A 26,699-nucleotide genomic window follows, 5' to 3' on the forward strand; every position below is an offset into this window, starting at 1 on the left:
ATCCCATTCCAGTTCAGCACGTTCATGCCTCCTGCCTCATCCTGCCTCAAGCCCGCTCCAGCCTTCCGAGATAGGAGAGCAGACGGCAGAACTGGTTGTGATCCCGCAGCGGCAGCTGGGAGCAGACCGGGCTACGGAGCCAGAACTGCTGCTGGGTACCGCAGAGAATCACTGCTGACCACATGCACGAAGGCACCCACCCTGCAGCTCAGGCGAACACCCACACGCGGAGAGAGGCAGGAGTTATCACCGTTGAGCACCACACTGGCATGGTCCCAGGACCCACAGTTTGGGAATCTGGCATAACAGTGTAGCTCCAGCGCTTTGAACTACTGCTGCAGAAGGCTCTAATATTCCCTGCATGTGTGCACATGTGCAGGGACAATACCTCGGCGATGCCTGAACTACGATTATGATAAATTGTCTCTGATACATCAGTAGCTATTGACAGGCTTTCAGAAATGACTCCTGGATTTGATGGCGAACACCCACCACAATTTTTTGAGTTTAAAATAAGTGGAACACAGATCTCCTTTCTAAAGCATCTCAAAGTCTTTGTTTAAATAACATAGTTCCAGTATTCGTCACACACTGAGCAACCCTAAAGTTTGAATTTAGAAATTAGAATTAGAAATCAGAGCAACCCTAGAAATTAGAATGGTTTGGGTTAGAAGAGACCTTAAAGATCATCCAGTTCCAACCCCCTGCCATGGCCAGGGACACCTCCCACCAGACCAGGCTGCTCCAAGCCCCATCCAGCCTGGCCTTGGACACCTCCAGGGATGGGGCAGCCACAGCTTCTCTGGGCAACCTGTTCCAGTGCCTCACCACTCTCACAGGAAAGAATTTCTTCCTAATATCTAATCTAAATCTCCCCTCTTTCAGTTTAAAACCATTACCCCTCGTCCTATCGCTCCACTCCCTGATAAAGAGTCCCTCCCCGGGGACTAAAGTTGCTGTAGTTGCTGTAGTTTACAGAACCATTTTACAAATCTCTGCATTCTGGGTCAAAGCTCAGAATAAGCAGTGTTACCAAAATCAGTCATCGCAGTTAAATATGCTAAAGCACTAAAGAAATGACCCTCTGAAGTGGTTTCCCTGGTCCTTTCAGGCTCTGCGCACACTGCGGGAGCAGCGCGTCGCTGAGCCTCCTCTGGCTCTCCGTACCACCCTTGGATCGCCCATAAACCTCACCTACACCACTTCCAGATCTGAAGTACAACGTACGCCACTTCACTGCCTTGTGACAACAAAAATACACTGCTGATGCTTTGCAGTAATTGAAATGCATCAAGACTATTGTTTACATTTGTGAAGCTCCTTATTTCTCAGGCTTTTCTGCTATCAAAAGCCAGGGGCACAAGCCAGGCAACTAGTGCCTTCTGTCTCGTAGCGCTGTCCCACGGCCCCACATATCACAGCATCTTGCAATGCGAGAATACATCCTGCCAGATAAACTTCTTTGGGGTGCTAGACAGCGAGTTTCCACTCAGTAAAACTCCTTTATTTTGCTAAATTTCACCTCCATAAATAAGGACTCTATTCTAACTCTTTCGGAGGCCAGAGCTGGGAAAATATCCAATGTAAATAGAAAATAAAGAGCTGTCGTTTAGTATCTGAACCAGGCTGGCTGCTCGCCAGCTATAATATAAACATTAGAGATCATGAAGCTCCTGTAACCATCTTCTTTATTTCCACCCAGGTATGTTTACTGGGCTTGTTAATACATACAGTGTGGCAACCGCCTTCCTACGCAGCTAGAAATTGGAGCACATTAAGAGAGAAACTGGAGAGTTCTACAGGAGCTGGAAACCAAATGATTATCAATATACTATAAAGTTTTATGAGCAAGTAATTTGTGTCTTCACCAAGAAAAAATCCCCCTAAAGCCTACTTCAGAGCAAACTGGGAAACTGCCAGAAGAGAGTCAGTTAAGTGATGTTTAAACTTGCAGGTTTTGGATGGAGAGTATGTATTAAAAAGGCAGAAGCAGGTTTTCTAACATATATTCTGCAAAGAGTTATTTGTTTTAGAAGAAGGTCAGAGCAGCTCAGGAGCTTTAAATCCATTTTTGACACAAATTCCTTTGGGGAAAAAAAAAATAATCACTTTCCCCCCTTTTTTTTAAAAAAAAAATAAATTAATAAAGCAACATGCTGACACTTAGGTTTCCATGCTCACACACAAAATTCATAGGACCAGTCCTACATTCCTTTGCCAGAAGGTGCTCCCTACGTTAGTAGGGAATATACATAAATACGCTGTAATTTCATGAGCGATGCAATAAACTGGAAGTTTTCCTGAAATTTGTTAAGATGACAGAAATGCATTCTGATGAAGTAAACACACCGCACACGTAAAATGCTTTACATTTCTGACTACATTTGTCTCAAAAAACATTTTCTTCTCAAATTGATGCCAATTCTAACAAATTATGGTGACCTCGCGATGCAGACAGCACCCTTCTCAGGGGCAGAGGGGGGGCAACCCAAAGCCTGATCCACATCAGCGGATTGTCCTGAGCTTCTGGCACCGACGACTTCCACACTGGATTTGCCACCCCCTCCCATATTTCTAACAGCTATTCTGAAGTCTCAATCTGGTTTTCCTCCAAAAAAGAAGTAACAAGTAGCTTGCTACTTATTAATCAGTTTCCTCCTTTTTCACCTTCCTAAAATTGATACAATTTATCATTTGCCTATGAACAATGAAGCTCCCAGAAAGGGAAAACTCACCACACTTTAATTTGTTACTATTACATTTTAATTACAATGATCTTATGGCAAGTGATTACAGTTGTTACATTATACAATATTACATAATTATTCTATGATTTTTTTTTTCATCAATTAAAGTGTCTTTTTAAATGGCTCAACATCATCTTCTTTCCAATAGTATTAAAAATATAGGAATTTAAAAGAGAGAGATGCTAGTTTAATTTATACATTCATTATTTTTCCCTTAGTTTTGTCCTTTCCCTTTTGCACATAAAATTACCATCAAACCGGCAACTGGAGATTTAGTATTTTAAACTTTAATTAGAGAACAAACATTACTGTAAATAAGTAGAGGAAAAAAAAAAGCACGTTCATCGAAAACAAAATAGATGATTTGTAGACAACGAAAGTATTTACTGCAGTAGTTTATTTTTTGGCATCACAGAAATGCTGGAAGCCAGGAAGAAGTTTTGTTTTGTTTTTTTAAATAATTACTAAAGGGTTATTCACATCATGTAATTTGAAGGATTTTTATTACACTGCACGGTTATTTGCACTAAGCAGACTGCAGCCCTCGGACGAGGTGCTCTCTCTTCCACACACACACACACACTGAAAACAAGGGGGAAACATGGATATTAAATTTGGAAAGTGGAAACCTGCGTCTGTCCTACTCTTGGATCCAAGAACTTGGGAAAGTCAGCGCCAAGCATGGCATGAGAACTCGCTGCTCTCTGCTGCTGGGAGCCGGGTGCTTCCCGCGCTGGCTGGAGATGCCAGCTGGTGAGCAGCCCAGCAGAAGCAGGACCGGGGCTGTACTGGGAGGTGCCACGTCCCCGCGCTGCAGAGCCTCCCGCTCCCAAACCGCCTTAATCCGCAGCCAATCTCATTCTGCCCCGTGCTGCCGTGCTGCTCGCTCCAGATGGAAAAGGCGGGAATACTTGAGTGACTGCGAGAAGGCAGTGGCCAAGATCCAAGTTTAGGGAATGCAGAAAGCACCTTTGCAGAAGTTGCGCAATAAGTTTGCAAAGCTATTTGGCAAAACTGATTAATTTTTTTTTTAAATTTTGTTTTTTTGCAAAATTATTCCATAACCTGATGCAACACTGAAAGAAACAGGAGCTTAGGCCAGAAACCTGATTTTGGGCACAGAAGGAATAAATACATCGTCTGTGCTCTTGCTCTGCAGGTAAGCTGAAAGGAGGAAAAATTTTGAAGCCCTTCCCCCCACCGCCTCCTCATCACAGCGATAAGCATCTACCACCTAGAGAGCTGTAACTAAGTATTAAGGGCTGATTAAGATGCTTTATAAAACATAATAAGCCATGAGATAGTATAAGCACATGTGAAATATCTTATGAGCAACTAGCAGTAATGGCTGAGGTGTTCATAACTGTCTGTCCGATTTCAACACCTTCCAGTAAAACCAATACTATACATGTCTCAAGCAACACTCCTTCCCAGAAACCCCTTTTCCTCCTCCGGATACAAAAGACACGGGCATGATTCATTTTTGCACAACATTTTAAAATTGCTTCAACACCTTAGGACATGCAAGAAGGATGATAAATGTTTTAACTCCACCACCACTGCGTTTATACAGCAACCTTGTACCTGGGTTTGGGTTTTGAAAGAGTCTGGATTTGGGTCACCCCACCAGAGATGACAAATAAAATTCTTTACGAACTTTACTTGGGAAACTTTGCTCCAGCTGCAATTGCAGTATCAGAAAGTCTAGGTATGTTATTACACATACAGGATTATACTTCAAAACTGTACTGAACAAAGCAAACGTACCAAGTGACTGAAAGTGAAACTTGGAGAACAATACAAGAAGAAAAGCAAAGTAAGAAAACTTACAAGGACTGTAAACCGCTTAATCCTCTGATGGCCTCATTAGGTACAGTCTTCAGCTGATTGTTCTGTAGGGTTCTGTAAAAATCCACCGTGTTAGTAAAGAAGAATTTGACATTAAACTTTATGAGCAGTAGAGGTGACAAAAGAGACCATGGTCCTGTTACGGTTTCAAAGATTTCTAGAGTGTCCATAAAAACAGGTAGAATTATCAAGACCAGATACCCAAAGGCAACAATGAAAAGAAAACGGTCTATTTCAGTTTTATTTACAACTTATTCATTAACTACATTAACTGGCAGAGAACAAGCCTCTGACATAATACTCTGAAAATCCCCTGGGAACTCACTGAAGAGGTTGAGCAACTGACACTAGTACAAATTTGCTGCAACGCATGGTATTTTATTATTTTCTTGTGAAATGATCCTATACGTGCTACAAAAGACACAAACCTCTGATTTTTCTTAAAGCCGCATCAATACACAATGCATTAACAATCTAATTTACAAAGTGTGCTCACAACAAAGCACCTCTGGGCACAACGTTAAAAAGACACAGAAGGAAACTAGAGCCAAGCTGAATTAACCTATACTGGGGTTTTTTTAAGGACTTCTCTTATAGGTCAAGATCTTATCGCATGATGAGTTCTTCTATAAAGAGAACGTAAGTAACTGAGATCTCACACATCATAAAACATTACTAGATTTTGGTGCATACTGGGGTAAAAAGCAAGTGAACAAGGAAGTTTACTGTTAATTAATATCCAAGTCTCAAATTTTTCCAAGAACTGCTAGAATTTCAGGCACCCAGTATTGAGTATCCTGGTAGAGATACCTTCAAAAGCCTTGACACTCTGCATTCAATTTACAAAACACCATATTAAGTAGTATTGCAGACGGGCAGCTTCCTCATCTGTACCCTGCTTATGCTGTTTGTTTATGTTTCTTTCTTTAAAAACTCAGGGTCCTTTTCCTCTAGGTTTTTTAAATACCTGTTTAATTAACTATCTATTATCCTACTAGCAACTGAAAATATTTACATCAGCATAAATGCTACGATTTCTGGATCCAGGTTTTTAAAACACCACACAACAGAAAGCTCTTTTTATTCTTAGCTGTGGGAAAACAGTTGAAATGAATATTCTTATTTCGGAAAAGAAAACAGGATATGGAAAACAGGGCATATAAGTCTAACTTCTTTTTATTAAAACTTTTTTTTTTTTTTAATAGCAAGTAATTTTCATCTAAAGAAGCATCAAACTATGACAGTTATTTCTATCACCGGCACGGTTGATTCCAAGGTCAAATAGTGTTTTTACATGTCTGAGTAGTAGTGCTACCTGATGATGTCAGGACACCTGACGGAGTAAGGCGAGGGGGCGGAGAACAACAAAAAGCTTTACGTGTCCTTTTTAGAAATTTTCCTTCTTAGGACTCTTCTGCTACAAGATATACTTCAGAAGCAAGTAAGCGTTCTAGTTAAACACAGTAATTACATTTTCGTCAAATTCACCAAGTGCTCATCATCACCACTTACAACAAGCATTATATAACAAAATAATAATGTAGGAGAGCTGTGATTTTTTTTTTGGGGGGGGGGGGGCAGCAGAGAAAGGGGGGAAAAAAAAAAATATTAATCCAGCCTACCAGTAAACAGGCTGGCTGTGCACTAAGAAAGCATACAGCTAGCTATGAAGTTCTAAAACCCGATTACTTACAGAACTTTGAGTTCTTTCAACCCAGACAAGGCCTTTGGATGGATAAAAGAAAGGTCATTGCCAGCCAGTCGCCTGGAAAAAAATTGCAATAATAATTTCAGTCACAACATACAGTACTTCTACAACCATGTAACAAGGAAAGCCAGTGATACATCAAATCTTGCAAGCAATTATGCATTTTGTATTTGATTATGCTATATTCATGATCTTCCAAGTTTGCAACAGTTATTTTAGTCATTGTACATTTTTAATGGCTCAGCCTCATGGACATACTTTTGCAAACACCCAAACCGCCCCCCCCCACCCCAGGATGATAAAGAATCTTCTTATGGCACTAGGTTCGAAAAGTGCATTTACCAACTTTTAATACAATCCTCTGGCTTTCAGCATTCCTCTGCTGAAACATATGCTCTGGTAGCCATGTGTTTTTAATCTATACAGCAGTTTCTAAAGAAACTATGCAGTTAAGTAAAAATAGCTAGATGCTGGCACGAGGCAGGGAAAAGTTTCTATGAGAATCCCAAACATGAAGAGGATATTCGCAAGCAGGCGGTATGTTCACAGTGCTGACAATTGACAGGACGCCTGCTGACATTACCAAAACGTAATCTTGGGAATATTTCATCCTTTTGGTTAGCTATTTGGACAAACTTTTCAGGAAAGAAAACTGTTCTGGAGGATGGAGAAAGGGAACAAGATCCTCAGCCATACTTCCTCAAAATGTGGCTGGTTTCAAACTTGGACTGCTAGACGCTAACAAAGTAAATTGTGAAAACCACCATGATATTAAAAGTAATAAATACAGGAGACACTGCAGAACACAAAGCAGGAAAGCAGAAACAGCAGCCAAAACAGCTGCTTTCAAATAGCTCATTCCCCCCTTCCCCCGCTCCTTCTTCCTTCAACCTTTTCCCCTCTATCCTGACCAGCAGACCCTGTGTGGTCCAACCTTTGTTGAGCTGCTAGCAGTTGTGACACGAGGTATTTTATTAAGGGTAAAAGACAGTAACGCAGAACACCTGGTAACCCACAGCTGCCAAAAGATGCCATCATTTCAGCCAAAGTATTTGCTTTCAGACCCGGTTTCATAGCCAAGCGAAGCAAAAGCAACGTTGGAGAAGGTTGTACAATGAAATCAGCTGGTGGAAATACTATGCACAATCAGTACATGTTAATAATTAAAGACCAGCCAATGCGCTTTAGCAAAAGTTGCAGAATATCAAAACCCACCTCTGCTGTTTCAGGGCACTGTGAAGCAAGCCGGCCACACTAAGGGGAAAATATCACTTCAAAGAGGCAAACGAAGGAAATGACAAGAGCATCATCTAAAGCATCAGCTTGCCAGAACATAGCAACATTATTACGTTTTTATCTTAGTCTACATAAAAGAGATTACCCAAAGCATTTGATGCCTACATAAATCTGCTCACAACAGAATTAATGACTTAATAAAATGCTGCCTGACAGAGAGGAGGCTAGTTATGTTTATCAAATCCACTTGTCAAAGTAGATGGCTTTATTTACAAACGAAGGGAGAAGAGAACAGCTTCTCACGAACAGGAAGGTGACAGCAGCAGCAAATACTACTTGATTTTAGAAAACTGTGTTACTATCGTTTGCTGAAGCAGACCTTGGCATTTACTCCTTGTATTCTCACACACACCCCAATCGCCATAGCTATGGCTCTGACACCATTACAAGAACGCTTAATCTCAGCTGTTTCTGTCTTAAAAAAAAAAAAGACACCTCCTGACTGCTGAAAAAAATTTGTCTGTGAGGTTTGTGTATAACCAAACAGCTCTGAAACTAGAAGAAAAATGAAAGTAATCAATGTGTGCTTATCCTTGAAATCGCCTGTCTGCAAACAACCTCAGGATTTCGGAGCCGTGACATGATTTTTCAAATACTTCAAATTTTTAACATGAATGAAAAATTCCAGATGGCAACCAAACACTCCCCTAAAATTCATTTTCTTGTCAGTATCTGCCCAAATCAACTGTATTAACTTTATCTGAGGGGATGTGGAGGGATGTTTGTAATATTTCATGGCTCTCTTTTTAACAATTTCCTAAGAAGTTCACCGTAAACAAAGAAATATCAATGAAACATGCCGGGTTCTCTACACGAGAGAGCCAGTGATCTGCAGAACATATGTTTATTTTAAGGAGCGTTCAAAACATTGAAATAGAAATCCTTAAATCACGCAAAATTTAACTGAGGCTATAGCACTGAATTATTTTGGCACTCTGGTTGATGTTGATAACCGACCACACGCTTCGGGAAGCGGCAGCCACGTTAAACGTGTGGCTCTGCCGAGGCTCCCCAGGAATCAGGCTGGTGTGCAGCTCCTCATGCATCTGCTGGAACTTCTCCCTTCCCCCTCCAAAGAGGCTGGGGATTATGATTTGTTTTAAAAAAGCTAAACTAAATCCAGTTGGATCGCCTCCCCCAGCCTCACCAAGTGTCACTAACACAACCCTACGGAGCCCTGGAAACAAAATACAGCTGAGCCAGAGCATGGTTTGCGTGACTTCAAATAGCAAGACTTCGCCTACCTCAAGGCAACTCCTGTTTATTCAGCCTTTTTGCAACCAACCAACAGGGGGGAAAAAAAAAAAACGTCAACCTGCAATCCATTACATTTCCGCTTCTCCTCCATCTGGCAGCCTTCCAGGAAACAGGATACAACCAGCCAAGTGTGCAAAGGCTTTACTAATCAGTTTGCCAAATAGACATTTATCATTCACGTCCTAGCCTTGGGGAGCGTGGCTGCTCCTTAGGAGGTTTCAACTGCGGCTCTCCAGCAGGCAGAGACCAACGTATCGCACGCCGCTCCCAACACGCTTCCCTCTGCTGCAGCATGCAGCGGCGGGGAGGATGGAAAGGTTTCTCTTTACATAATCAGGTTCATTTTAAAGAGAGAAATGAAGAATTAATAGTATATAATGTAGCGCATGTGCAGCATATAAACTAAGTCACCACTGAAATCGTCCAGTTGGATTTTCACATACATTCCTTCCAGCATGTCTCAAAAATAGTTGTACTCAGATTTTCAAATCATAGAATGGTTCGGGTTAGAAGGGACCTTAAAGATCATCCAGTTCCAACCCCCCTGCCCTGGGCAGGGACACCTCCCACCAGACCAGGCTGCTCAAAGTCCCGTCCAGCCTGGCCTTGAACACCTCCAGGGATGGGGCAGCCACAGCTTCTCTGGGCAACCTGAGCCAGTGTCTCACCACCCTCACAGTGAAGAATTTCTTCCTAATAGATATAATGTTTAAAACAGTTAAATATTTAAAAGGCACCTCTGTTTCTCTTTCTCACAGAGTAAATAGGCTAAAGAAAATCCCAGCTTTACCAAGCCCCACACTCCAAACCCTAGCCCAACAGAAAGGAAGCAACCTTTATCTCCTCGCAGCAAGACTCACTAACCTGCTTGGGACCAACCCTGGAAACTTCTCTATGGTGGGACAACTTCACATTGCAACAAAGCGGCACCTGAAACAGCCCTACATTTTCTCTATCAAAAGCAAAGTACCCATCCTTCCCTTCATCTGGAGCGGAAAGAGTCTCAGAGACCTGGTCTCAAAGGCCACAAAAACTTGATTTGCCATCTTTTACTTCTCAAGGCACACAGACACAGCAGCAGGCATCATCTGCAGCGGGGTGTAAACGTGTATCACACCGAAGTGTTTTCCTGTAACTCAATCACAGCTCCCCTAGTTTGGAAACTCTGCCCAGGACTGCAGGGATTCTGAATTAGCCCAGACAAGTTACACCATGGAGGCTTCTGCAGTAGAATCACAGTGGTCATGTGTGACCACATTAGTACCTTTCTTCTAGGTTGGCAATGTCCTTGTAACTGCTTGGTACTGAAAATTGTAGTCCTTTATTTTTACTTTAAAAAAAAAATAAAAATCAAGTGTTTCAATGGGACAAAATTCCTGCAAATTTGGACAAATTCAAATAGACAAAATCAATTTCAGCATAGGAGCATCACAGAGTAGGACATATGGAGGACAAAATACTTCTGCTGTCCTGTCATATATAGGTGAGCAATACCCTCTAATCATTGTTCTAAGTGACACAGTAAACGACCTCCAGATGTAGTAGACACCTTGTTGTTATTACAGAAATCAGGATACAATCTGGCTGGGGAATAATCTTCCACGGTATCTCCTTCCCAGAGTACACCGCAAGCACAGTTTCTTGCACTGAAACTCTTCTGAAAGCAGCAAAGACTGTTTTCTCTCTTTTGGGAAATTAAAACTTTGCAATTATGAGTCTGGCAAACCGGCTGCATGTTAAACCGAGCCAAGTTAATCACTGGTGTCACTCCAAAATCAGAGAGGATGTCCCAAGGATACATTTTTGTCTGTAACAATTAAAACCATCACTCTCGTTTTGACAGGATGCAATACAAACTTGTTAGAAATCTCTCTGCTTGTCTTGCACCCCAGATGGTGGTGAACCTCAGGTTACTTGAACAAAGAATTAGGTCTCCTCCTGTCCTTCTGAAGATCTAATGCACATACACAAGGTGTTTTTTCTGTGGTTTGGGGTTTTTTTTTCCCCCCTTTTGGTGGTATTCTGGGATCCTCCTAACCTTATCTGTCCAGCTTGTCTCTGATAACAATACATTGGCTACTTTTTCCATGGATCAACTCTAGTCTTGCTTCCTCACTGAAAATTCAAATAGTGACAGAGACTGCAATCACCTGATTTATTATTTTTATTTCTACATTAGCTGCTTTCTGATAAGACCCAAGACTCCCCATTCAAGGTCCAGTCAAGGCTAAACTTCCACATCCCTTACGGACCATCCACCACTGCCCCTCTGCCCACTCAACACCTCCTTTTAGCTCTCCAACTTTTACCTACCTATTTTCATCCCAGTGGAAAATATTCCATTGCTTCCCCACTTGCACTATTGCAATTACTTTACTTATTTGCTGTTTTACATCAAACTATTCTGCCATCCTTACATGCCTGTCCCTAACATCAAGTTTTTCAGCATTCTTTGTGCTTCCCACACACAAAATAAATTTTACTTCTTGTTCTCCTGCAACAGAAATAACCTTTGAAAATGCCTTATAGACAACACTTGCTGGGTATCATGGATTAAATTTTCTCAAACCTAAGAAAAGAGCTTCAGGTTCCACTTATTCCAGAAAAGCAGCCACTTTGGAATGGAACTGAATTGCCTTAACAGATGATAAGTAGTTATGTGCTACAATTTATTCATTGGGGTTTGAAGCCTTAAACAAGAGGTACAACCATTTGTAGGAAAATACCTGGGGCTCGGCAGAGGTCCCCTGCCTGGGAAGGGCACACGCCTGTGCAGACAGCCCCTACCCAAGCTAGGCAGCTGCAGAAGGGGATGGCGGGCTGGTAAATGGGAGCCATATCACCAGCCTAAGCTTCACTTTGCTTATCTGCAATTAGCAAACGGCCCCTTTGGGACTTTTGTCAGCTGCAGCCTGCTGCAGGGCTGTGGAGCCAATCAATAACCCACAGATTGCTCCCAATTCTTCCACGCCAATTTAACATAACTAAATGGATACTTTATTCTGCTAATGGAAAACGCATTTGTCCCCTTCTCCTTTACTTGCAGTAGTTTATTATACAACCTCAACTGCTATTTATAAAATCATGAGTACATAAGCCAAGACACATCAGGACTGAAAAAGGAAGCCTGTAACTACAACCAGCACTGAAACTGCACCAGCTCCGTCCAGCTGAGTAGGCACTTCTCAGCCCCAGACTTCCCTTTCTGGCAGTTACAGCCTTCTCAAAGTTACACCGAACTTCAAGGTAATAGCTTGTTTTCAAAATGCATTCCCAGTCTAAAGATTTTTAATGTCTAAGTAAACTCAGCTGATTGACTGATTGAAGTCTAAAGCCTGTCCGTAAATTCCACTGTTGAATTGTCAGCAAGAGTCACCAGCACCCACTGCAAGACAAAATACGACTCTATGATATTGCTTTTCACGGGCTACGAAAGGATATTTATAATTATATTTTTTCTTGTTACCAGAAAAATAAATTATGATTGATTTTGAAGGAAGCAAGCATTCCCATCCACGCAAAATACCTTTTATCATTCAATTTGCAAGCAGTATCTGAACTGGGGCAAGACCTCCTTGAAGCAGAGCCCACAGGCTACAACACACATGCACCAAAAGAAACACATATAACCTGAAACAATTATTATACAATATGAGCTGTTAAAGCAAGCTGTCTTTGTAGTCCCAAATACTATTCTCCAGCAAAAAACAGAAGTTTGCACAAATTTTCTAACACGGACATGTCTTAAAAATAAGCAACAACACCATGTTGTCTTGAAAATTGGTAACACCCAGTCTACAGCACATTCAAGGCCAGGCTTGATGAGGCTCTGAGCAACCTGATCTAGTTGAAAATGTCCCTGCTTACTGCAGGGGGGTTGGACTAGATGACCTTTAAAGGTCCCTTCCAACCCAAACATTCTATGATTCTACAGCAGTAATGACAAGTTGTTGCAGTAAGCAACTTTGGTTCCTCTCACCTCCATAGCAGAAAGCAGAATACATTCTATAAAATGCACTTTCTTCTCCCTAACTGCCTTTGCACATTTTGCACTGTGTGGTGATAACTTTCCTTTGCTCTACCATAGGTAAACCTTTTCCTTGATAGCTTTCTCAAGGCACTCCGGTGACTCTGCATATGCTGATCCAGGTTCTATCACTCTGGATTTCCATTTCCCTCTAATTTCTCGCTGCAGACGCCATCGTGTTTACTCAAGAAAGAGATAACTCAGACAAATGTTCCATGCTCCTCACCGTGATGCCCAAACTTAAATAATTCAGTGGCAGAGTAGGGGAAGGCGGGTGCTTTTCGGGGTTTTATTTCTTCTTCCTCAAAAAGCCACATCTAACATTAACTCCTCCTTTTCGCTGTGGATGCTGAGACCAGCGGCACTTGGCTGTGCTATGGGAATGACCTCCATAGCGGTGGGCTGGCTGCTGAGAAAGCAGCGGGGCGGGAAACTGTGGTTGACAGCTGCAGTTCAGAGGATCTGTGGATTTGATACCAACTTCATCAAGGGCCAGCGCAGAGCACGCAAGGGAGACGGGCTCTCTGCTGCCCATGAGGATCAGCAGATGGGCTGCTACACTGAACTGACAGGAGCTCTTCCAGCATCAGCACGCGCCTTCCTAGCTATAAATACATTTCACTCACCTCGTCTGTAAAGCAGAGACACAGAGATGAAAGCAAGCAAGCTCGGTTTTGATCAAGTGGGATGCGACCATTGAATTAACTATAGATTTGTGCTTTTGGTAGAGTGCGCTATTTGGATGCTCAGAAGGTTTCCAAGATAATGAAATATATTGATGGTTAGACATGAGAGGGTGAAAAAATGAGATAGTAAACCCTCAAAGTTGCTTCGATCTGTCCATACAGCCTGTCTCTTGCCCTAGCACTTATTTGGCTTTACAGGCATGGGAACTTTTGAATGACCATGCGTCTAGCAAGTGACACTGCAACATGTGGAACTGGCTTAAATCTATGTATATTGGGCAATTAAACCTCTGTTACCAGTTTTCTAACTACTTCAGATAGATACTGGGTAAATGCAAGACCAAGGTTTTGTAGAATCTCCAGAATGAATGGAGTCCATTCCCTTAGAAAAGTGACAATAATTTTCAATATGATTCTTTGTTTCAGATTCAGATCAACTGTTAACTTTCCCCCAGCTGAAAAAAAGGCAAGTATTTTATCAGAATCATCTAAAATTTTACTTTTATATAGGAAGGGCAGGAAAAGAACTTTACGTGAGTACAGGTTCTCCTATGCCAGGAAAAATCTGCCAAAGCTAATTAGGCAAGAACACCTCAGTACTCACAAAAAAAAAAAATATACCAAAATACAACCACCCAAGAGGAGGGAAGGAAAGGAGGTAAAAGAATGATTTAATTCCTCACCATGTATTTTTATGGTAACATACAGAGTCATACCGAGACACTACGATGACAGAATGCACTCAGACCAGCCAATTACTTTCTTAGAATACAGGGATAATGCGTTCACCTCCAACACACAGGATTTGTTTTTTCTGCTTTTCCCTCTGAATATTTAAGGCTTTTATGACTCCTCTTAAGGCTTGAGCCTGGAACTGGCTGCCCGCTCGCTTGCGCATGCATGTCTCTTGTCTCATGCTCCAATTTCTGAAACTGAAAAGAGGAGGTGGACGGCACAGTACAAGGACGGTTCGGGGGACTCTACCTGGAGAGACCCAGCCTGAGAGCTTCTGAGGCTCTCCAGAAGCTCAGACCTCCAGAAGTTTCTTATCTGGTTTATACGTTCAGACAGCCCCAACCTGGCAGCTCAGGCAGCATAATAAATTCAGGCTCGTAAGACGGGTCTCAAAGCACAACACCGCGAAGTTCAGCCTCCAGGCCATTTAGCTAAGCCAGCTTCTGTGTGCATACGCATGCGAAAATAATGCTGAACACAAACTCGAAGACAACAGATAAGGAAAAAACGTTTTGTTTCCCTCTAAAAGTACTTGCAGGAGAATAACCAGTCTTGGGATTCTAATACACAACCACACCAGCTTTTAAAATTAACATGTAGAAACAGAAACTGGAAAGAAACTTCCTCATCTTCTAAAAACACTGGAATTTACTCAACCTACTAGCTAGCATCTGTCCCCACAAACAGGAAAAATATGCAATTGTTAAGCACAGCGAGAACCTTCTAAGCTACAGAAATATTATTCTTGTATCAGCAGGATTGAAACTCATCCAGAATCAAACTGATTTAGGACTCGCATAGATAAGAAAACATTAATTAAACACGGGTTGGCCAACATGTTTTTAAACATCATTTAGCATCTAGTGCAGACCAAGTAGGTGATGTTTAAAAATATCTTAGCTGACTGTGGTTAATTCTACTTGGGAGTCTTTGCCTAAAGGTTTGTCTTGACTAGAATTTGAAGGTGCAAGTTACAACACGCTGATGCACTTTCTAAAGCTCCAGCGCACACAAGGCAGCAAATGTTTCTAATGTATGCTAGCTGGTCAAGTCGAAGCTTAGGCTCTTAACTTGCTACCACACGTGAAACCTACACCTTGCATTTTCTTCATTAGAACTTTACCTCTTGGAATTCGAGCTGGAGCAACTGAGGAAATTACCTCCTCCAGCTGTTCAAATATTCGGAGCTGGCAGATGGATGAAGAGCACTCATCAGCTTCCAACCCAACATCAGCCGGCTATTTTTGAAATACCAACAGAGGACTTCTACACTGGCTGCCTTTATAACAAAGCAGCTGAAGAGAGCTCTCGGCTCGTTCCTCAGTCTCTGCTGGTAGGGGCTGAATGAACAGATATGGGGTGATAACATCTCCAAACATACCAGCTAGTTTCACAAGGGGATGTCTAACCACAGCCCCAGTTACCAGGTGTCAGCTAACACAAGGCATCAGGACGACTTTTCTCATGAAGATTCACCCTTAACTTTTCTACTTGAAACAAGCTCTCCATCTCCAGCTTCTTGGGACTACTCATGTTTATGAAAGGGAGAGGAATTGCACCACCTCGTCCACGTTTGCACACTACCTTGAAAATACTACTTTAAAAAAAACCTAGCACTGAAGGACAAAAAGCCTCCTTCCACCAAACGCTCCACAGCCAGGTGAGGAAAGACACTGCATCCCAAACTAACAGCTCAGCCTTGGTGGCCTTGGCAGAACTCCAGCACATGCCTTATTCATAAAACCCAAGTAATAAAAAAGACAGACACTCCCCCTCCCTCCCCAAGGATACTACAGCTTGGTGCTGATGCAGAAATTAGAAGGAAGGGGACCATCTAAATTACACACTGAAATAGATACTACAAAAGCAAGCAGCTGTGACATTTCAGCCAGGTGGTCATCTTCAGCTGCAGTCAAGAGGAAAAATAACTCTAGACATTTCCCTTGCAGATACTTCCTGATTACAACCTTATGGCAAAACCACCTCATTTTCACTGCCAGTATGCATTTTAATTAATCCTTATGTTCCTAAAATACATTTTGTCAATTAAAAGCCATGTTCAGAGACTCCGGCTGAGAAGGGGGGAGAGGGGTTTGAGATGTTTAAGCAAGATATCTCAGTGCTGTAGTCAGCATGAATATGATTAAATAGTCACAAAAATTCTCAGTTATACTGTTTCTTTTCCTAAAAAATTACAGTTGCACACGTGCTGCCTCTCGCTCACTGCTTATTCATCTCTCAAAAAGCAGATTAGCATTGTCTTTCAGCAAAGAGAAACCTTTTATTGATCTAAACCTTCCTTTTATCACCTTATTCCCCTAAATCAATTTCACCAGCTATTGAATAAAAAAACTTAGTAAGGTTTGCCCTTTACTGATAAAAAAAAATAAATAAATGAGGGTAGTGTCCCAGAAGAGAGACTGTTTCATATCAAATATGAACAAAAACCAGAAATACAACAGACCATGGCACCAGCCCTCATCGGGAAGGTAATTGAGCACACCTGTCTCTTGGTGCCTTCAGGAGTGATTATTCTCCTTGCAGGTCTTCAATTACGGGGTCTTCAAAACCCCAACAGTCGAGAGCATCCTCCCCAACCCTTGCTAGAGAAGGTCAGAGCCCTGCCCGGAGGCAGACTGGTTGGGAGGCGACCGGTGTTCCCCTTCAGACAACCACATGCTTGTGTCACAGGTGACCTACAGACAGAGAGCAGGACAACTTGCTGTCCTCTGCCCCACTGCCGTCTCTCGCATTGACCAGACAGCCAAAACCTTATCCTTACCTTACCTTAACCTAAACCTTACCCATCAGTGCAGGGCATATAAGACAATAACATTTTAAAACGTTAAGAGTGGAAATCAAAACAAGTTTAAAAGGTCGTTAAGTCGAGGAGACTTCTGCTTTGCTCAAGTGGTTCGAGTTTCTGAAGCCAGACCAGAAAACTCACCAAGAATAAAAGTCATTTTGATTTGCCTTTCCTTGATGACAGCGCGCCTTTTTAATTGATCCAGCAGATCATTCACAAGTATAGCAAATGGAAATCATACAGTTAAAATCCTTCAGACTACTTTAGATAACTTTAAATATCGGAAGGAACTGCAACCATTTAGAAGAGCACCAACACATAACACAGCCTGACTGTTCTAGTTAAAAGCTCACACTGGAAAATGGTTTCTGCTTTCTAAAAACACTGCATTATCTAACTATTTCCCTCTTCTAGCTTTCTATAAATACTTTAAGGTGTGGTTAGAAAACTGTAGCCAAGTTCTTCAAGGATTTTTAGTTTCCATATCAAGTTCAGGGCTGCAGCATATTTACGTTAACATTTGCTGGAGAATACACTTCATTAACTGCTGTGGCAAAACCCTTGGTGGTCTGCTCCTCACCGACTCTGACCATTGCCGTTTCAATCATTTGCAAATTACTTCCAGATAGGTATCAGTTGCACGGAGATGGAGAATTTTTATAACATTTATAAATAGTGCAAGAATCCTACAGACATACGATAGGTGTGCTATGCAGTGACATGCATGACGAGGCTGTGAAGAGGGGCACGGGGAGACATAACCCGATGGGCAGATTCTGCCCACGGACAAGCTGGAATCCCTTTGCTTCTACCTGGCGAGTAATACTCAGGTAGGACACTACCTCAAAGGTACAAAAAAAATCAGATTATACCCGCAGATTTCACACTCTGCAGGTAAGTCAGTTGCCCCACACAGCCATTTAGTGTCATTTCAGATGTCCTCCTCCACCTGGCCCCAGCTGCCATCAGTCTCCCGGCTGCGCCAGACCTGCCAGTCTTATGCAGGTGTCCCGGACAACCCAGCACATCTGAAAACGGCACGGGATGCATACATTGAAGCACCCAGGTTGCTCCCCCTTCTGTGACGTAGAAGGCCACTTCTAATCAAGCAGCCACCTTTTACAAGTCTGGTACACTGCTTCTTTCACTTTTATTCATTAGTGTTCATTTTAGGATTTGGAAAACGATCCTCTGAAGTCTCTCCAGAATAGCAAATAATTCATTGCATTAAGGAAATGACAACCCCCACTTTAAATGGCTCCTACTGCATTTTTTTTAATCCCATCCTCTTCAAACGTGGACTGCGTAAGACTCAGTTGCCTACATAATACATCTAATTGCCTGCCATTTACATTCAATTAAGTTCTGTGATACTATTTTGCAATATTTATTAACTAACTCTGTCAGGGGCTAATCTCCAGAAGCATTCAAGCATGGTATAAAGAGCAAGGGGTCTGGGGCTGTCTCTTGGATGAAGAGCTACTAGAGTCCGTGGTGGTGCGGGTACTTATTGCATTCCCACTAGTTTGTGGGGTCTTTCATTCTTGGGAGAAGTTCTAGATAGAAAAGTCACTTTAAGCACAGATTTCAACACCACTTTGCTTTAATTCTGTCTCTTTTTCTTTGGCATAGAGACTCACGCCCAGGTTTCTGTGCTGAAAAAGCAACTTTGCTAGTGCCCAGCAGTCAGAATTTGGATCTGTTCAACTATAAATAAAAGCCAGGAAGAAAAGTTTGAAAATCATCTTAAGAGTGGAGAGGGAAAATTGTGGTTGTAGAGTGGGAAGTACAACAGCTTGGTTTTTTCTGTCCACAACCAGCAAAAATAAAGACAGAAAAATTTCTGTACCCTGTCCCATAGAGAAAACAGAATGGCCAGAACGAAGCAAAAACATGCCATGTCTGGTGCCGGTCATTTCTACTGAAATGCTTTTGTTTGAATGTACAATGAGATTGCTTTTGTTTGAATCTACTTTATTATATTCCCTCTAGGAAGAATATGAACTGAAGCAAGGGAACCTGCAGTTGACTTGTGTGTGGATGACCATAACCAGATCTTTAAAGAAAAGGAAGAAACCTTCCTCATTTCACTGCTGGTGGGCATGGCCAGAGCCTCTGCAAATAGGTTTCAAATTCAAAGCAGGCTGCTGCTGCGAAATATTACTAACAATCCACAAGTCTTGGTTAATGCTCTTCAACTGAGAAGTACGGTACACAGACACAGTCTAGTTATTGCTCTGCTGTAAGTAGAAAACGGTCATTTTCCTGTCTTTCAGCATCCGTGATAGCTGTTGAATTGGAGAGAGTTTTTAATCTTCCTGGAGATTCTCCTACCTCTGCAGCTGCAGGAGGTAACTCAAACATAAAATGAAAATTGTAATTTTTTTTTCTATTGTACTAAGCAATTATGATCGATTTGAATATGTCCAAACATTTGGCAAGTATTGTTTTTACTGCAAAGCTGGTTTTTGGTTTGTCTGTGTTTTTTCCATAAGTTGCTTTAACATACCAAGTAAGCATGCTAGGAATAATTTAAAGCTTCTGGGTGTTCACATGTAATTCTGAGCTTAACGCTAGCCTATTTTTTTGCAAACTGAAATGCTGGAATTTAGGGGGACAATAAAGGTATATGTAACAAATGGCTCTTAGGCAATAAACGCAATAGATGATGGCTGAAGGCTCTGCCTTTTCTCTTTACCTCCTGACACACCCCAGGGTTTATGGAAGTTACACAATATGCACACCCACCAGTTAGGTTTTATTGCTTAATTACTTATAGGGGGAAAAAAAAAAAAAAAAAAAAAAAAAATGAAGTCTCCCACAGTCATCTGAAGTTGGGAAAACAGAATTGTTTGGGTTTTTTTTCAGCTTCCAATACGAATTTGACTATAAAGAGTTTGGAAAAAAAAAAAGGACTACAAATATAGTCTAATAAAACATTGTCATGGTTTAGGCAAGACAAACATACAGACATACAGCGGCATGTATTATAAAGCACATAGGGAACACTGTTTAGTATATATTCTGAGCCAAGGAAGCCTTCCCAGGCTTTGAATTATTTATTTATATATTTTTTAAATTGACTACTCATGCCATAGAACCTTTCTTAAATTTTGTCAATTACACACATGCACCATCTGAAATCCTGGTAAATCTATTTTCCTTCACAAGGTATTCTCAACTATATTGCAAATGTAAGCAATACAGTCAGAGGGAATAAACCAGAACCTGTTAAGCATGAAATAAGATATCACACACAATTCATCTGACATAAATAAGCTCAACCGTGCTTCGCAATTGTACAGACCTGAGTCAAAACTACTTAAGAACCAGGGAAAATGGAGTTATTTAAGTGTATTAGTAATGGTAACTGCTACATTATCAGGACATAAGAGAGACCAAAACTGTAAGCAGAGGTAGAACACCTTACTAGACCAACCAGTGTAGCTGGGGTGCAAGGAGGAAAAACAGCTTTCAGAAACGCGAGTCTTTCTTCAGAAGCAAGTGACCAGCTCTTACCAATTTCTCAATATCTTCTTTCCAGTGAGTTGTGGTGCTTGTATTGGTTATAGCAGATAACCAGAGTCAAAAGATTCTGGGCTTTATCTGCAGTTTTGCTATGGGGGTTAATTTATCCTGTTGCCCTCTACAAATGGCTTTCATTCTTTCCTTCAGTTTCCCCATCTGTGAAGTCGGAAGAATTCTTCCCTACTTCATGAGAGTTTGTCTCTTTGGGGAAATGCACTGTTTTTGCCCTAAGCTGCATTTATTGAAAAAAAAAAAAAAAATCTCCCAACACAGAGTTCATAGTTCCAGCCTAGCCAAAGTCACAAATAAGGACAGCCCTACTGCGTATTTTAAATGCTCTTTGAGACAAGAAATGCTACTTTGACACCAAAAATGCAAGAGAAGCAAAACAAATTGCTGTGGTTTTGTCTTATCTATTCCTTATTACTGGAAGTTCTCAACGCTCTCTGACAAAGGTTGAACCATTACCCTCTCTTCATAGATAAGGAAACTAAGGCAAGCAGAAGTCACTTGTCACATAATAGTACTTACTAAAGTAGTAATTGAAAGTCAAAGCCTTCTCCCTGTTTATTGACTCTGAAACACAACCTAATTCAGGGCTATGCTGCGAAGGGGTGCTTCAACTTTGCAAAGACATCTCAGTTAAGACTTCAGTTCAGCAAAACACCGGGGGTCAAACAATGAGCCTTAGTGCAGCCTGAGGATTCAGAAGACCAAATATACCTAAGAAAAACCTAAAATAAAGAGCTAACAAGGCAGCGGGACAGGAGGGAGATGGGAACTGGAGAAAGAATTTTTGCCAGAGAAACTAAGAACAAGCAGCCCTGTACCACAGAACTTCAGTCTCTGAGGCAGGTCAGGATGGGCTTGCAAGTGCTGCATCTGCAGCCTACGGGGGCAATGGGAGCAAGCTGCTCTGTAAACGAAACAACATATATTTTATGGAACTTACGCAACAGCTATACTGCAGCTCCTTTGGAAACAATGGTAATTACACACCTCTTGTGTTATCTTTGGATAACACTGTAATTAGTATGTGTCATCACTCTAGCAATGATTAAAATAATTACTGTAAAAAGTCCCTTGTAAGTAGCATTTACTGTTCCGGTTTCCAAACATGTACAGGACTATTTTTTTTTAAAGTATAATTGCTTTCTCTGTTCGTAACTCAACACTGTTTCCCCACCCACCTTCCACTTTACACAGCCATCTGATGGTGTAGCAGAACTTCAATGTGTGTGAAATACTTACAGCTCTTCCAAGTAGGGGAAGTTCTTGAACGCATCCTCTGGTAGCCTTGTGATGTTGTTCATGCTGATATCTCTGGAGAAGAAAAAATATAGATTTATCAGTAAACAGTAAGGGATTTTTACACTCTAGGAAGAAGAGAAGAAGAAGGCCTAATCAGATGGTGTAACAGAAAAAATATCCTAGCACCACACAGTAACACACCATTCTAGAAATTTGCATGCTAAACTTTCAATGCATTTGAGAATCCAGTCGCAGCAAAGACCTATATAATGGAAAGCTGATAAAAAAGTTTTCTGACACCTCTACACCAAAAAAATTACTGTGAAACTACAGGGTATGCATGTATGGAATAGGCTCTACAGTACTGTTATCCCCAGTGCTGATTTTTGCCATCTCACACATGCATACAATTTTAACACAGATGATTAATACCACTCTAAAACCACAGCATATGAAAAAATTAAAAAAAAAAAATAAAAAAAGGTTGTGACCACCCACCACGCAAATTTTCATCCCACAGTGTCTTTAAAAAAAAAAAAAGAAAAAAGAAATACATGCATTGGGACTTAATAAAGAGCTTCTGGCAAACGTGGCTTCTGGAACAACTGACAAGAATAGCAGAAACATGTCCTAGCTCTACCACAGCCTTTCCCCCCCAAAAAACCTATAGAAGTCCTGGAGGTAATAGTTTTAAGCAGATTTCATTCTCAGTCCGTGAGCAGAGACAGGCCGGCAGCAAGTGCTTACATGATAGGTATGCAGACCTGTTCAGCGTTTTTCTTTCTGAAGGAGCAGTAAGTGGCAACGTGGTGCCATCACCTCGGCTCACACCTACATAACCATCACAGATAATCCAGTCCTAAAGCAAGTTATTACTCAACGTGAGTAAAAGTAGCATGAAAACAATTCAGTTTGATAATTAAATTAATAACTGCCTAACAATTCGTGACATAACCCAAGTTCTTACTTTTTACTTGGTTACTGCCTTTTTTTTTTTAAAAAAAAAAGTAGTTTAATATGAACAAGTAATTCAGTGAGACTCGTTAGTAGAGCCCTCCCAGCTTCCTTCTGCTTGCTGTCTTCCACACATTGTTCTCTAGCACCTATGGGCCACCTCCATGTGTATTTTGGATAAAAAGCAAACAAACAAAACCAAACCACGCCTTCCATCACACTGACAGTCAACAAGTACCTCTGAAGCTCCTGCATGAAGATCTGAAGGGCTGATGACTGCATGCAGGACAGCAGATTTTGCTTGCCACCTAAAAAGCTCGATCTCGGAATAAAGTACCAGCCCTTGGCTACTGCCGAGGCAGACTTTTTTAGCCCATCCAGAGCCACCACTATTTTTCAAACATCTGCTTCAACTGGAATTATCACTTCTTCTAATGAGGCAGAGAAAGGTCAATTTAGACTCTTCCAGCTATACTGAAAGGGCACAAATCCCTGAAGAACTATTTTGTAGCAGCAAAACCAACCCCCTTGAGAAATTAAAAAGTTTCACATTCAGGATATCTTCCATGGCTCCCACCCATGCCAGGGCTCAGTGCTGACCTTAGAAGGTGCAGAGTCAGGCCCTTAAGGGGAGCAAGGAGCATGTGGAGGGGTTGGTGATGCTTCTGAGGAAATAGTGTCTCAGGACATTTGTGCCTTCTTCCATGCTGTTACGAACTGAATGCCATGTCAGTACCATATAACCTACCAAAAACGTTGCAGCAGCTAATTAAACCACTTTTTGCAAAGAGTGACCACGTTATTCCTCCAGTTGCGAGACCATAATGTCTAACGCAGCTCATTAAAAAATGTTTCCTTATTTATACTGACAACAGAATGCATTATATAAAAAAAACACCATAGTTATTGGGGAAAAGAAAAAAAAAAACAAAAACTTTTTTCCCCTGCGGCAGCTGACAATGTCACTGATGTCAGTGAATTTCTGTTGAGATTAAGAAGTAACTGGTGACTGGTTTGCTGCCCCTGACCGAGCAGCACAGGCCACCACTGACGTGAACATTGCATTCCTACATTAAGTCTAGGTACAACCGTTTCTTTAAACTAAATGTTTATTATACAGTAGGCCAAAACTTCATTCCTCATATCCCAGTGCAAACCAAGAGAGTTATTCCTCAGCAGCTGTTAAGAGTACACTAACGTTAACTCAAGAGCAATGGAGATGAAAATAAGGTTCAGCACATACAAAACAAACGCAATTGTGAGAGAAGACCAAGAAAACCCACTGTGGCACAACAGACTCCTTCACTAAGCTCCAGAAGGAGCCAAACCGGAGATGATTTATTTCCAAACTCCACAGCCCGCCTGCTTTAAGAGGTGCTTTGTGTCTCAGCAGCAGCTTGGCTACCGTGAGATACTGCAGTTGCTGCGGGGGACATTTTTCTTCTTGTGCAGGAAAGTAAATAAAAGTATCAGATACGCGGATGGTCAGCTGTCTGCTCCACAGGACACTGCAACTTTCATTCTCCCTACTACCCGCATACATTTTTCAAATTGTCATGAATACACGTGTTTCACACATCCAGGCTAGTCCCCTCCTTTCCAGAGGACTACACATCCCCTTCCAGTACCAACTGGGAGGCGTTTATGAATAGGGCAGAAGGGTAGGAAGGGAGTGGAGACCCTACAAGAGTAACCTGTGCAAGAAAATCACAACTCTCTCAAAAGACTGTCCAGGTGATATAAAACCCCATTATCGTATATACCATATTAAATGGTAGTAGTGAAAATAAGTCAACAGTACATATCACCAGAAAGCACTTTATGAATGGCTATCCATTGCTTTGTCAAGGATTTGGACTGCAATCACATTTGTTGCACGACGTGATAGCTCTTTAGGACAGGAAAAAGTAAGAAGTCACATCCATCTGAAAGCAACGGTCCTGAAGTTTCCAGAGCTATAAACACATGATTTTCAGAAGTGTCATACGCAACCCTAAATGAAGGCAATGGAAACCATGCAGACACGCAGCATGGCTGACATCCAAATCCTACATAATTTCAGCTTTCCCCAGGATCTGAAATTAGCGAAGAATGTTTTTTGCCTGTAGCTCCAAGTGTTAGCATCTACAATTTTAATATGGGGAGTAGACTCTTGGGATGTAAGCACAAAACAGAACGCCTACACTATTAATGAAGATTTGAGATGCAGCATCAATGTCCATGAATTCTACTTATACTTATTTTCAGTGAAATTGCATTTTTAACAAAAACAGGCACAAAGACACATTGCAATTCTGTCTTTAGCGTTACCATGTGAATCTTCAGGGACTGTAAAAAGATGGAATTGCTACAAAGTTTCTGTATTTGCCTTCATTCCATGGGATAGTAACTCCTACTCAATAAATAAGCCAATCTTTATAGCACTGATTCACAGACTTTGGGGAAATCAAGCCACCAACTTTCAAAGTTTCTCAATGATCAGAATACAAGTTTTAAATCTATTTCTGTTTAATTAAAAACATTACGTAAAAGCAGTTTTGCTGCAGAAATCACAAACTGATTGCCAATGCCTCACCAATCAACAGACTTGGGTAGATCACACTTTAAAAAATTGCTAGAAAAAATTTTATCTTTCAACGTAGGAGATGAGAGAAGGTGAAGACGCACTAATCTCACCTGAAGTGCGCTATTAGCAAAAAAGCAACCAATGTAGAAGGGGAAAACCACAAGGAACTGCAGAAGCAAAAATCAGACACTTGTGTTTCTATATATATCTATATACATAAAACATATATACACAAAAATTTTTTTTTCTTTTCTTTTCACTCTACAGAATATCAGTCAAAGAATGCGTTCATGGGCACTATCTGCTAGTAATAAAATATTAGGTAGTTCATGACCTTCAATGCAAGAATTTACAAACAGTATTTGCAAGCACCCATATCGCTAAAATTAGATGACTTAACTACTCTCTGAAAAGTTTGCTTAGTTAATTTGGAAGATACCTAATAATACATGGTTTATAGAAGAATTACAACAAAAGTAGACTACCACCATATATTATGACAAAATACTGGCAATTATTCCCCCCAACCCCACTGGTCTGAAACAAAAATAGCTCTTGCCAAGTCTCTGATGCTTTTAGTTTTAGAAAATACTCGTTTTACTATTCCTAAAATTTCAAAAAACAAATCAGTTTATGCAGAATCATGGAGGTTGTCCATGTAATAAAGATAAAATATTAGTACAGGCCTCAGATATGTCAAAGAATTCTCCATGGAGAAGCTGTCCTACTTCACCTGTTCCTCCGCCTCTGCTAGAAAGACCTCAGGCCTATGAGCCCAGCACTGATTTAAGGTCTTACTATATAAAATAAAGTTCTAAGAATGAACAAAGTGAAAACCTATTAGTACTTTCCCAACCTCTAGCAGTGCCCATGCGAATGATGCTATCGCACAACAGAAGGATCACGTCAGCTGTTGCCTAATGCCTCACCTGAGCAGGACTACGCTGAAGGACCCATTCTGGATGGGATTGTTACATCCAGGCACAAGTCCCCTAAAAACAGCACACCAGCAGAAGTCTTTTGATTGCCACCAACTCTCCCCCCGTCCAAAAGAAAACACAACAAAAAAAAAAAAAAAGAGCACAAGACCCCCACACTTGCACTGAATTTTACTGGTACACTGAAGTTCAGACTCTGTATCCAAAAGGCTTATTTTAAATTTCTCATTCTTTCATCGCTTTGCAGTAGGATCTCAGCAGGATCAGCCCCAGCAACCTACAGCTCTTGTCTTGAAATTAAACTCAGCCCCACGCTTATATTTGGGACATTTTCCCCGGGAAACGCAAAACG

The 26,699-nt window shown here is 41.2% G+C and overlaps 1 protein-coding gene across 1 annotated transcript in view; it reads right to left on the bottom strand.

Annotated features, from left to right (window-relative positions):
* The window catches only part of LGR4 (leucine rich repeat containing G protein-coupled receptor 4), an 81,369-nt gene that overhangs the window by 24,121 nt on the left and 30,549 nt on the right, over positions 1-26,699 (bottom strand). Inside the window, exons 2-4 of the mRNA XM_054199945.1 lie at positions 21,890-21,961; positions 6,289-6,360; positions 4,578-4,649 (exon numbers count right to left, since the gene is read on the bottom strand). Coding sequence (XP_054055920.1) covers positions 4,578-4,649; positions 6,289-6,360; positions 21,890-21,961 — 216 coding nt within the window. The remainder of the gene's footprint in view (positions 1-4,577; positions 4,650-6,288; positions 6,361-21,889; positions 21,962-26,699) is intronic.

Source organism: Rissa tridactyla, chromosome 4, assembly GCF_028500815.1.
Source record: "Rissa tridactyla isolate bRisTri1 chromosome 4, bRisTri1.patW.cur.20221130, whole genome shotgun sequence".
NCBI classification, from domain to species: Eukaryota; Metazoa; Chordata; class Aves; order Charadriiformes; family Laridae; genus Rissa; species Rissa tridactyla.